This window comes from Cydia pomonella, chromosome 18 (genome assembly GCF_033807575.1).
Source record: "Cydia pomonella isolate Wapato2018A chromosome 18, ilCydPomo1, whole genome shotgun sequence".
Lineage (NCBI taxonomy): Eukaryota > Metazoa > Arthropoda > Insecta > Lepidoptera > Tortricidae > Cydia > Cydia pomonella.
In genome coordinates, this window is record NC_084720.1 from 14386537 (window position 1) to 14399745 (window position 13209).

At 37.3% G+C, this 13209-nt stretch overlaps 1 protein-coding gene across 2 annotated transcripts; it reads left to right on the forward strand.

The window, feature by feature from the left end:
• The first annotated feature begins 366 nt into the window (after positions 1-366).
• Positions 367-11458, forward strand: LOC133527684 (uncharacterized oxidoreductase YjmC-like). 2 transcript variants are annotated; one of them, XM_061864802.1, is made up of 9 exons: positions 367-444; positions 3652-3809; positions 4756-4944; positions 5544-5659; positions 6203-6301; positions 6698-6784; positions 7551-7659; positions 8901-9058; positions 9946-11458. In XM_061864802.1, the coding sequence occupies exons 2-9, from the start codon at positions 3659-3661 to the stop codon at positions 10102-10104; spliced, it is 1068 nt and encodes a 355-aa protein (XP_061720786.1). In that variant the 5' UTR covers positions 367-444; positions 3652-3658; the 3' UTR covers positions 10105-11458. The 2 variants fall into 2 exon arrangements, with proteins under 2 accessions (XP_061720786.1, XP_061720787.1); XM_061864803.1 differs by lacking the exon at positions 367-444 and adding an exon at positions 480-554.
• The last annotated feature ends 1751 nt before the right edge of the window (positions 11459-13209 follow it).

Genomic DNA, 13209 nt, shown 5'->3' on the forward strand with positions numbered 1-13209 from the left:
AAAAGTGAATGTCTGATAGCAAATACATATCAGCCGTAATTTTTTTTAAATCTAGGTAGAACTGATTTTTTTTTAAATCTTGGCACTTATGAAAAAGCATTTCCTAATACTACAAACGTAATTTTGGCGAGAAGCGAATCATGCGGATGTATCACGAAAAATGATTTACAATCGAAACTTGAAATCGAAATCGAAATGTCTCGGCTTGAAAAAACCATCAGCGTTAGCTATCATTAAAATTTGGTATTTTTTAGATATCGTATACTTGCAATTGTCCCCAACTGTACAAATACCATTAGTTTACAGTTAACTACATCAAGATAATGTTAAGTACGTATATTATATTATATGTATTTATAAACTACGATTAAAGATGTAGAGACAGGCATTTCATAATATTTAAGTTAGTAGCGTCACGATCACAATAAGACCAACAGTGTACATGTAAGTACTAAATTATTGTGATAACTAAATAAACGTATATGTGCCTAGTCTAGCCACAAAGTGAATAAACTGACGTCGCATAATAACAAATTATACTACCTCATATACGAGTAGGTATTTATTTGTATAGGTTTATTCTTCTACAAAAGTAACTGTTTATTTCATGTTTTAGCAGTTACACCGCTTATTAATGACTGGCTGTACTCTTATTCGCTGGATTAATTTATTTCCACCACACCAAAAGATAAAGGCCCTCTTGATTGTTCAAAAACAAATGAGAAAGTTGCATTTTATCCACATGTAGGGTAAAGTAATCTGATGCAAATATTGATTTGTTTCCTTATGTTAACTGGTAGAATTGACTTTTAAATGATGATTTTGAAAGATATTTATTTATTACGTTCATTTGGATTTGATTTGTTTTTTTTTTTGGGTATTTCATATTTAGCATTTTCGTTTCGTTGATGTAGTGAAAAATAGTTATTTGTGCAACAAGAGAGGAAAGTTAGTTTTTCTTGCGAGGGACTCAAAAACACGAGATGTACAATAACTTTACTCTCGTGTGATAAATACAACTTTTCACCTCAATAGTGAGAACATATTAAAGGTTAAAAAAATTCAACATCAAGTAAAGTTTTTATTCCTGTATTCATGGCCTTCACTAAATTAAAAAGCTACTTTGTCTCACTCCCTGCCCCCTGGAGTGATGAAAGTAGGCTTGTTCAAGCTGCTGAGGTGAAAAAACTATTTCAATGTAACGAAGTGTAGAAACTGACATGATTAAATTAATTATGACATACTGTCTACCTACTTTCCTTTCCTCTAGTATCGAATTCCCAACCCACAGTGCAAAGGGAGATTATCGTGGTAAGAATACGATACTTCCTTACGACAGGGCGATTTTATTATGAAAACGCTAATTTGCTACTAAAACTAAACTAGTACAACATTTGAAATAAGTACTTTGTAAATATGAAGATGATAGTAAAAAAACCGGTTTTGCCCAATTTTTTTTACTTTGAATATTATTTAAGTTAAAGGCAACAAGAGTGGTTATTTCTCCATACGAACGTATTACTCGACTGTTTCGTCCATGGTTTTTGAAGCCAGAGCAATGATTTTCTCAACACAGATTCTTATTATTAATATCTGTGTTGGACTGTTTTACTTTTTTTTATATTTTTGTTTCTTAAAGCGCTAGTGCACTTCAAATATTCGCAAAACGGCCTTAGCATCGACATCAATTAGCCTAAAAACAAACCAAAATTTTGTTACATTTGGTTAAGTTTTGGAGGAGGAAACGCTCGAGTACGAAACATTGTTTTTTGAGAATTTTACGCAGGATTTGTCGCCGAATCTGGCGTTGTCCTTATCGTAGTAGTTTTAGGAGCCGCTACCGTTAGCAAGACGGACATATTCATCTAAAATATTTAAATCTCAGCTCCCATATCCTCATAATCAGGACCCGTACATTTCATGCCGTTACATTTCATGTTCATAATTTAGAAATAATATAATGTAATGCAGAATAATTACAAAAGATCCAATATAATGGATCTAAAGTTATAGTATTCCCCTAATTTTAATTTTCTTATTGACTGATTACAGTAGTGTGCAATAGCAAACAACTGTAATATGTGATATATGTCGTCTGGTGCCCATAAACTTTACTTTTTGAATCTGGGGGCACGGCAGTGCCCCCACCAAGTCGAGCAAAAAAGCATCACGGCCGTACCATCCTTTTCTCGAAGCAATTCAGACCATTTTCGACCCCCTGTAACTTCGTTGTGGATAAAACTAGAAGACTGAAATTTTCAGTAACCATGCAGGCATTGTAAAGACACGGTATATTTCAAATTTCATTCAATTTGAACCAGTATTTTAAGAATTATAACGGGTCAAATTTCTTAATTTTGTCACTCACTGACTCACCGATCATCAAAATTCTAAGGCACTTCTAGCAGACCTAGAAGCTTCAAATTTGGAATATAAGTAGTGTTTGGTGTATGAATCAAGGAAAAACTAAAAAATCTAGAAAAGACCGCAAAAAAAATTAAGCCCATACAGCCAAGTCTTCAGTTAAATTTTTCAATATTGGCTTTATTCGTAACGATGTTTTATTTATGTTTTACGGCAGTTATTATTATTGCGTGCGAAGCCGCGGGTTTAAGCTAGTCCCATATAAATATAGGCGCATGGTAGTGCCCCTGCCAAATCGAGCAAAAAATGGGTATTCCCGTCATGAAAAAAAGTTCATAAGTCAGAGAGAGGGCTTTAAGAAAATTCGTTGCTGGTAGATATACATATATATACAATAAGTAGAAGGTACCGAAAAGGAAAAAAGTAGAACTGTCTACAAAATACAAAAAGAAATGAGATCCCATCAAAAACAATACTTGTCAAAAAAACCAAGTCTCGCAACTCAGTTGTTCTGCGGTAAAAAGTTGTGAGATCCATGTAAATACCAAGTCGGTTATTAATTTATTCAGTCTCTACTTAAGCGACTTTCTGTCTTAATACGTCCAGTCTCTAAGACCACGATCGTGGTCCATAACAATTGAAAATCAATTGTGTCTGGAATCTCCGTACTCGAAGCATTAAGTTGTTACGTAATAATTAACAGCATCTTATAGTAACGCATATCAATATTAAAATTCTTTAATGTTTTATATAAATATATTGAGACTTGGCCATCGCCTGAAAACACGTGTAAATTCAATCGCCTGAAAACACATGTAAATTCAATTATTTAGTGCGATGGCCAAGTCTCAATATATTTATATAAAACATTAAAGAATTTTAATATTGATATGCGTCACTATAAGATGCTGTTAATTATTACGTAACAACTTAATGCTTCGAGTACGGAGATTCCAGACACAATTGATTTTCAATTGTTATGGACCACGATCGTGGTCTTAGAGACTGGACGTATTAAGACAGAAAGTCGCTTAAGTAGAGACTGAATAAATTAATAACCGACTTGGTATTACATGGATCTCACAACTTTTTACCGCAGAACAACTGAGTTGCGAGACTTGGTTTTTTTGACAAGTATTGTTTTTGATGGGATAAAATTTTCAATTTGTCTTAAATTCGAAATACATACAATGGAAGGTGAGATCATTCTCAAACATCCTCTATCTTTATAGTAACCGCTACTTAGATCACCGACTTGTATATAACCTTAATTTTCTCCGATTTCAGCACAATCATGCCCGAGGTACGCATCGAGGAGGTATCAAGGTTTATGCGAGAGTGCTTCCAAGCTACGGGAGTGCTGGAGAACGAGGCAAGGGAGCATACAGCTTTGTTGCTACAGGCGGACTTTACGGGACATTACAGCCATGGACTGAATAGACTTGGTAAGCCATTAATTATACCTGTGTGCGTGGAAGACAAGGAAGCATGCAGCTTTACTTTTACAAGTGGACACCATGAGGTATTATGACGAAAGTGGCGGACCCGTGCGAAATCGCATTTTCATAAAAATGTATTCGTCATTTTCCTCTCTGGATATTCACATTATTGAAAATATTTTGACACAATTTGTTGTATATCAACCACAGCTATGCCTCTACGTATGTTTTTTTTCGAATATTTAATTATTATAAGAGTTAGGAGCATTAAGAACTTGTATGAAATCTGTTTTCCGCTTCAAATTATAATAATCAAAAAATAGAAAAAAGTCAAACTCTCTTAGCATATCTATATGGTATGGTTAATATACATTAAATTATGTAAAAATATTTTCCACAATATCAATTTCCAGAGAGGAAAATGGGGACTGTGTTTGTATGGAGAAGGCTCCTTTCCCCTTAAAGCCATGATCTTGTACTTGTAGCTTGGTAGGGAAGTAATTATGTTTGAGGTTAGATTAAAAGACCATGAGAAATTTTCTCCAAGTTAGAAGAACGCTGAAGATGAAGGCGAGCAAGCATTCAGGGGTCATTACCATCATGGGCTGCATAGGTAAGTCGGCGTTCATGCTTCAGATACTGGAAGCAGTGTTAAGGCTAAGGCTAAGGAGCATGCTGCCGGGCTCAATGTGATGAATTCCCTGAGAGTCATCGGACAATGTCATCAGTTCTTAAATTTTACCGAAGCTGCCATAGTTGATTTCTCTCGTTTTTCAGTCAGTGTAATCTGCAAAGGTAAATATCAAGTGAAACTTTCTTTCAAACAGTTCAGGCGTTATAAAACTGCCCATGGCACCTCAAAATTAATTTTCTCTGCAAATAACACTAGATAATTAGCAAGAATAAGCTACAATGACGAAAAGCCTTACCTTTTATAATTAATATCTTCCAGAATTCTACATCGACGATCTAAAGTCCGGAGCTATTAACCCAAAAGGGAAGCCAGTAGTTCTAAAAGAAAATGGTTCCACAGCGTGGGTGGACGGTGGCAATGCACTCGGAGCTATTGTTGGCAACTTCAGCATGGACCTGGCTATCAAGAAGGCTAAGGAAACTGGAATAGGATGGGTAGCTACTAAAGGTAAATAATAAATAAATATTATATGTCATTTTCTTTTAAATATCAACAGTCCTACAGAAAGGTCAATAAGACGTGTATTGTGGGTAGTAGACAACAAAGAGGATATAGATATGACATTAACGTTACCTATACGTAAGGCTGTGTTTTTATTCTTTTAAATGTGAGATTTAGGAAACAATTCGACGAAGATTTTTTTACGTAGGTATATGTAGATTCTGTTAACTAGGAGGCAGTTTTATTTTATATAGTTTCAATTTACGAACTCAGGGAATCTCTTTGGGCACAGGCCTCTTCTCATGGACGAGAGAAACAGGAGTACGGTTGTACAACGAGGTAGCAGTAAAGTACGATTCCCACCGACCGCCGGAGCGCATAATGTATGGCAGAAGCGATAGAGTCCACACGGAACCGTCCGTGAGGAGCCCACCGGCTTGCGGCCATACGAACGTGAAATGCGGTCCCACTCCGCCCATTCAGTGGGAATTGTACTAAATAAACAAATTACGCTTCTAACATTTTACAGCATAAACTGGGAATACTTTGATCCCTTATTGATAATCATCTAAGCAATCTGGATATTCTTTCATTTGGCATTTCAGGATCTACCCACTTCGGTATGGCTGGTTGGTGGGCTCAAAGAGCAGAGAAGGAAGGCTTGATTGGTATGGCTTTCACCAACTCGTCTCCTCTCCTAGTGCCTACGAGGGCGAAAGACGTATGTCGAAATTCTCATAATTATTATAAAAAGTATTTTTCAGACTGATGTTAATACTGATGAGCTTGCAAGAAGGATAAGAGACGAATCTGCAAGGAACTTTGGATGTACTCTACGTAACCATTTTGGAGGCTTTCGACCATCAAAGACCTCACTAAACTCAGATGCCTATAAGAATGAAGTAACTTTATAGGGCTCAGTCAAGGTTCTTTAGGAGTACTTTAGATTTGAACAGGGGGTAATAAAGGATGACTCATGTTAGAACGGCCCGGGTCGGGGCATCCGACAATTCGTTTGCTATGATGGCTGATCGGTGATCAGGTGATGCTTTCTATAGAAAATAAAGTCTCAGATGCCGCGACCCGGACCTAGACCATCATATCTATCCAACAATTTGACGTTTGGGTTTTTCAAAAGGTGACAAAATTTAAGAGGTTTGCTAAGTTTAATAAATGAGGGGATGGTATTTTATTGTCGTCTTTACCACACCTTTGCCAGGCTCTGACGGAGAAAATGATATACCTAACTTGTTCGTAATTCCAGGGCGCTCTCGGCACAAACCCAATAGCGATGGCAGCGTCGGCCAGCGGTGGGGACTCCATACTTGTTGACTTGTCTACAACAGCTGTTGCCATGGGCAAGGTAGTTTGGAATTTTATATTTAGTCCGAGTACGAGCTACGTGCATATTTGAGCTAAAGAAGTGGAAGAGTGTGACACACAGGCGTGTACTGAGTTCGGAAGGGTTAAGATTGTACTGAGGAAGTACGGGTTGTAGTTGTAGGTACCTACGTTTCTATGTAAGGTGTGTTGGGTAAATAATTGGAGATAACGACATATATATTTGCGAGTAACTCGAATGATGAGAATTTATGAATTTGAATTATTTTCTGAATGTATAGTTAGTAGTATTTTGTAAGTGGTAGGTAATAGAATTTTACAACACGAATATATGTACTATAGGTATGTGACTGTCCCGTGTAGGTACTGTCTACAGTAGAATTATTTTCTCAAAAATTTTGCATCATCCAATTTTCAGGTAGAAATGAAGATACACGAAGGAAAACCGTTGCCTGACGGCTGGGCAATGGATCAGAACGGGAAAATGACACACGATCCTAATGTGGTAAGTCATACACATTATTTTCCCTTAATAACAAGAAAAAAAATAATTTAATAGGGGGTATTATAATAGGGTGATATGTTTTTACAAATAATAAAATATGACATTGATGCATCAAGGCGGTTTGTTTACAAAGAGCCTACCGGGAAACGCGAAAATCGAAATTTAGTTACCTTCATCGCTCGAATATGCAAGAGTGATAGAGAGGTTAGATAACGACATATCGATTTTCTTGTTTCACGGTAGACCCTCAGATTGTGATGGATTGTGGTAGTGGCGCCCCCTACGCGGAATTTCGCGTAATATTCGCTATTTTTGTAGGTCTTCGAGCTGATCTAGCTAGTAGGTAGCATTTTGCCGAAACAATCAGTAACGGTTAATTATACCATAAAATTAGTAGTTTCAGTTTGAATTAAGCGTTTTTAAATAAAATTTTCTTCTTCTTCTTCTTCAAATCGTGTTGGTAGCATGTAGTATGTTCTAGCTATCTGCGAAGTGCATTGGTATTAAAAACAATGCCCACGCTATCTGTGGGCAAAATTAAACTTTAGTCGCGTATTTTTTTATACCACAAAAAAAAAACAATGGACGATTTATCTTATCACTGTCACGCGATAACTGCGTGTATTATACGCCTATCAGGCTGAAATAGCACAGCAGCGACGCAACTTTATCTCGAGCGCGAGATAGATTACCCGTCGACCTGTCTGCCTTGAGAGCGGCGCTTCTATGCTAAGCCGACTCATGAAGCTATACTGTGATTTTTCAGGGTTTTGAATCAGGCCGCCTATATCCACTAGGTGGCGTGGAGGAGACCAGTGGATACAAAGGATACTGCCTCAGTGCCATGAATGAGGTATTCTGCAGCTCACTTTCAGGTATTATATATTTGGTTTTTACTCCAGCACTTCAATCTGTCAATTAAATGACTGACAGTTATATCTAAATTAAGCCACAGCCCCCCACGCCGCGCTTCAAATTAAGTTGATCAACTTAATTTGAGGCGCGGCGTGGGGGGCTGTGGCGTTGAAGTCTACATATCTATTGTCTATAGGATCATAAAACAACTAATACCTACTTAGCAGTCATCTTATGAATATTCATACACTATACAGGGCGTCCTACGGCGTACCACATGGAGGGGAATTGCTTTAAATACTGTAGATAGGAAAATATACTGAAAGAAGACTTCATTTTTAATTTAAAAACATTACGACCTGCATTCAAAGAGTTTTAAATAATCACCTATCTGAACCCTATAAATGTGGCAACAATACACCTGCAATTTTACTGTACTGATCGAAATCCTCAACTATGGAAGGTAGAGGCAAGGAACAAAATCTCTATATACCAAAAAGTGTCCGCCAAAAAACCATAAATAGGTGGCGCTACAATACCTAGAATACTTGAGAAAAAAATCTAATCCTAGACAGCGCACTTTACTCCGTCAATAACGCCTCGGTTCTTAGCTACACTAGCGCTACTCTGGAGAGATTTGGAACTATTATTTATAGCTGACAGCTGGACACTTTTGCAACAATTCTGCCTAAGGAGTTTCTGTTCCTTGCCTCTACCTTCCATACCCTCAACCGTAAGAATTTATGTCTTCTAAGCATGAATTTTGACATTAAGTAAAATGATATCAGTACAATCAACTGCTATTTACAACAAATTAGTTGATTAAATGCTCAAAATGTTTGCCTTCCTGTTCTATATAAAATGCAACTATTTTAATAATTACATTTCCCGTTTTATTTTTTCAATGTGAATGTTTAAAATAATATTTCTAAGTTTAGGTTGTAACTCCTGCACACTCTCACACTAAATCCTGTTAACTAAATATTTTATATAACCTTATAAAAAAAATTTGAAACGTGAAATTTGCTGGTCTTTTTTTATTTTCTACGCTACGCTTTCCTCGTATTCGAAATGAAAATTAGTGTTTAACTGGGTTAAAAGCATAATTTCGTTCTCGGACTATTGATGCTCTCACTGCGTTGAGCGCCTAACTATCTCGACACACATGAATACCTTTCATCCCTTGGTTAACAGTAAGTATACTATTCCTAGCGATGAGTCATTATAGATAAGTTTCAAACGTTGTCTTAAAATATTTCAGGAGCCCTGGCGAGCCACGAACGCCCATGGGGTGGCACCAACCCTGCAGACCCGCCTAATTTGGGGCAGATGTTCGTGGCCGTAGACCCGGGGTCTTTCGCTCCCGGCTTCGGAGACCGCCTCGCGGACTGTCTGAGTCACTGGAGAAATTTGCCACCGGTAACGTTCATTCCTTTTAATAAAGAAAAACTTTATTTTTTTATTTTTAAGTATTTAAAGTGTAGGTACAGTCGGCATCAATAGCGGATGACACAAAGCGCCAAAAGTATTTGCTACTCTGAAATAGTATAAATATCTCTATAGTTTACGTTCAGTAATGTATCTGTAACAGTCTAATTATTCCACATAGTGAGACACATCTATTTTTGTCAAGTTATTAGAGAATGGTAGAGACATTTGCCTGATTAGTCTGATCCGCTATTTTTAATGCTGTCTGTACTATTGACTTATATTACTTCGTAAGACGGGGCCTTACGGGCACAAATTTTGGCATATTTTAGTCTAGAAACATGATTTACTTTAAATTAATCTGATTCTCTTTTTTACACTATATTTGGTCTGATAAAAATTACGTGGTATTTGCCCCACGTGAGACTTGGTGAAATTCGGCTTGACCCCCTCCCCCCCTTGAAGCTCACACATAGCGAATGGATGCTCCTTGTGCTTTTCTCCAGAAACTTTCTACCTCGCACAAACTGTGAAATGACTGTAGCCCGCGGTTTTTCCGGACCGATACGACCTTCAAATCTTCAATAAAAGAACGTATCACGTGCCGGCAATGCACTTGCAACCTCCCTGGTGTTGCAGGTGTCCAGGGCGATGGTAATTGCTTGCCTTCTACTATTATAAAAAAACCTGGTATCTGGTATGTACTATATGTATTTGCCCGTATAGATTCATTGCCTTTCAATTTTGCAGTTTTTTACACGTCACTCAAAAAATTAGGTCAACTAACATGGCAACTCGTTTTAGACTATTTATCTTTTAGTACCTAGGTATTTTTAAGCAATTTGTCGGGCCTTATGTTATAAAATTATTTTTTCTAGGTTGATCCTTCACTACCAGTACTGGCTCCCGGAGACAAGGAGCGTTCTAATTTGGATCAAACGAAGAAAAGAGGCACGATTGTCTATGAATCCAAACAGATCGAGAGCTGCGCGTCTCTCGCAAAACGGCTAGGCGTTAAACCTATACAGACTTTGTAATTAATTAACCTCATTGTTTTTTATTGTATTAGGTATACAATTAGTTACAGTCGTTTTATTGTGATAAAAAACACATCTTATTGCCTGTTCTTAACGTCCCAAAGGAATTAAACTTGTCGAAACAAATCATAAATATGAATCCATCCCGAGGGGCCCACTAGTAGCCACTAGCCACCGAAGAGCTCCACAGTTTTATTATGATTTTAGAGAAAACATTAGTGGTCATTTTTTCATACAAAAAGTTGACTTTTGACACTGACATGCGATCCGTAGTAGCTAGACCTAATATTTGACGTATCTTAAAGTTCGAATAGGGCCGTTTGCTTGTTTCATATATTTAGGCGCTACAATTATACCTACGCTATAAATAATATCGTTCATTTGTTTTTTTTATTAAACTGTCTACAAGTTAAGACCTTGTATATTATAACATTATAGAAATTACACATCTTTCAAAGTAACTATAAGTACTTAAACTTATAAAATCTTCACTTCAGTGGTCACTTTACAGGATCAAATGCTGATATTAAATTGCCTTAAGTGCTGTATTTATTATCGAATGAATAACTAGATCTTCGTTTATAGGTGACATTGATACTAAACAGACTTAGGAATATCTCGAACTATCCTAAGATATAGTTATATACTGGCAATATTCATAATTTTAGCTTTTGTGCAAAATTTGTTTAAAATTTCTAAAGTGCTCTTTAGGCCTATTTTTGTATTTTTCTTCAATCGAGCGGAAGTCAAAAGCTCAGAATTCGAATCGATTTAGACCCTCGAGAAAGGCCTCAGGATAGTCAAAATTGCTAATTAAATTTAAGGCAGTCATATTGTGACTTTTTTAAACCCCGTTTTCTGGAAATATTGCACCTTAATAAACGATTCCCACCGACCGGCTGGAGCTCGAGCCGCACCTGAGCGCATTGTCAATGTGCTTATAAATTATGTAGGTATGGATGACAGAAGCGATGGCGTCCGTCCAGAGCCGATCGCGTCCGCGTGGAGCCAACCGGCCTGCGGCCGTACAAATGTGAAAAGCGCGCTGACTCCGCCCGTTCGGTGGGAATCGAACACATTTCCATCCTCACCACTGAGATAGTTGGAAGTCTTCAACTGTGCGTTTCTCCAGAAACTTCCTGCCTCGCACAGCTAAACTGTGGAATGAACTGTCGCCTGCGGTATTTCCGGACCGATACGACCTTCAAACCTTCAAGAAAAGAGCGTACTCCCATCTTAAATGCCGGCAACACACTTACAACCCCTCTGGTGTTGCAGGTGTCCATGGGCGGTGGTAATCGCTTACCATCAGGTGATCCGTCTGCTCGTTTGCCTCCTGTATTATAAACAAAAATGTTAAACATCCTGTAGAGAGCGCTTCTCGCCTAAGGCGCTATATTTTTAATAAATAGTGCCTTTAATTCATGAATGTGCAAAGTTGCACGTAGATACTGATGCAAAGACTGAGTTTATGGCAATTTTAGCGCATAAATATCGTGAAATATAGACTGAGCAGCGGAACCGGTCGCCAACGCATTCTGAGCGACTGTGTTCCATTCCACGAACACAAGAGAGTCGAGCTCTTGGTCGATTCAGTGTATACGTGACCTCTAGACCCATTTTATCACCTATTTTTCATCGGAGATCGCTTTAATTTTTTACCCTCAGGGGTCGGCGAAATTTTTTAGAAAAAGAATCAAAGGCAGCAAAGAATCAGCCATTGTCTAGTGTAAATTTTGAGCCGCGGCTTGCCGAGCAGGGGTGCACTAGGGCCTTTGAGCAAAGATGTGAAGTGAACAATAGTAGATTGTTGGGATGAAATGGTGCCTTTGCCCCGAGTTAAGTTACTTTTCATTTCGAATACGAGGAAAGTAAAATAAATGTGCATTTAAAAAACACGGCTAAGTATAAACTTCAGTACTATTTCTTGAGGATACTTTCAATTAACAATTTAGGTAAAATATAGTTTTTTATGGAATGGGGAGTTAATTATCAGAATGGAAATTGTATCACAAATCCATTAAAACCAAAATTATAATTGCTTATCGTAAAAAAAAAAACGTACTAGGAAAGTATAGTGCTCTAGAGCAGAAACGTGTCATTTTCTGCAACAACTACAGAGCATGAGAAATGAAAAGTATTTTACGTGCCGTCATAGTGTTTGGGGGCGGGGGGGGGGGGGGGGGCGAGTTAGTCCTTTTCCTTTGTCGAAAGACAAGCGGCCCAATTCGAACAATGCTTATAAGATGTTATTGTTTGATCCTTTCGGATTTTCTCAAAGGTTAGCTAGAAGAGATCCCTTTTAGGGATAACTTCGTCTTTTTATGTACATAACGTTTTTTGTTTTGTTTTGTCTGTTTTATGTTAACCTGTTTATGTGCAATAAAGTGTGAATGATACGAATTTGTCAATGTCAAAAGTTACATTCCTTCAACCATCAAAATCACTGCAAAATAGCAATCGGGGCTTATTTTATTATATTTTACTTGAGCCTGCGACTCTCCTGAGCATGTGAAGCAATTGGAATGAGCACAAGGTGAACTGTTTAAAGGGTTAAAAGTAAGATTTTGGAAAATTTAATACTAAGCGAGTTTGTCACGTATATTTTATGGGTCTCTATTGTTTCCCATAAAGTTTTAAGTCATAATGTATTGTTTGTCCGCATTTTCGTTAGTCATAATTTGGTTTTTCTCAGAAACGCGTAACTTTTCAGGATTGCCATAAAACAAACCTAACCTAACCTAACCTATCTATAGGATAATCTAAGGAAATTCCTGAAAAGTTAACGGTTTCAGAGTTATGACTAATGATAATATGACTAACATTACATTATGACTTTCAATAATTATGTCAAACAAAGGGATCCCATATTTTATGTGTGTTTCTTGGAAAAAATACCTACAATGGTGTCATTCACATTCACATCACACATTCGGCACGCCGGACACACATTCGCCTTTTCTCTAAGAAGTATACATATGTAAACAAGTAGCCATGTAGTGTAATGTCGCTAGTTTAGAACAATATGACTCCCAACCAATTGCGATTGTTTGAGACTGACATAGTTTAGTCACAATTTTTCCCATAGTAGATTTATTTTTATTT

What these genes read in the sequence shown, in the direction of transcription:
- LOC133527684 (XM_061864802.1), top strand. Translation starts at nt 3,659, where the DNA reads ATGCCCGAGGTACGCATCGAGGAGGTATCAAGGTTTATGCGAGAGTGC. An exon ending in TGCCTACGAGGGCGAAAGAC is followed by an intron (nt 5,660 to 6,202) that starts GTATGTCGAAAT and finishes TCGTAATTCCAG; the next exon opens with GGCGCTCTCGGCACAAACCC. An exon ending in ATTCTGCAGCTCACTTTCAG is followed by an intron (nt 7,660 to 8,900) that starts GTATTATATATT and finishes AAAATATTTCAG; the next exon opens with GAGCCCTGGCGAGCCACGAA.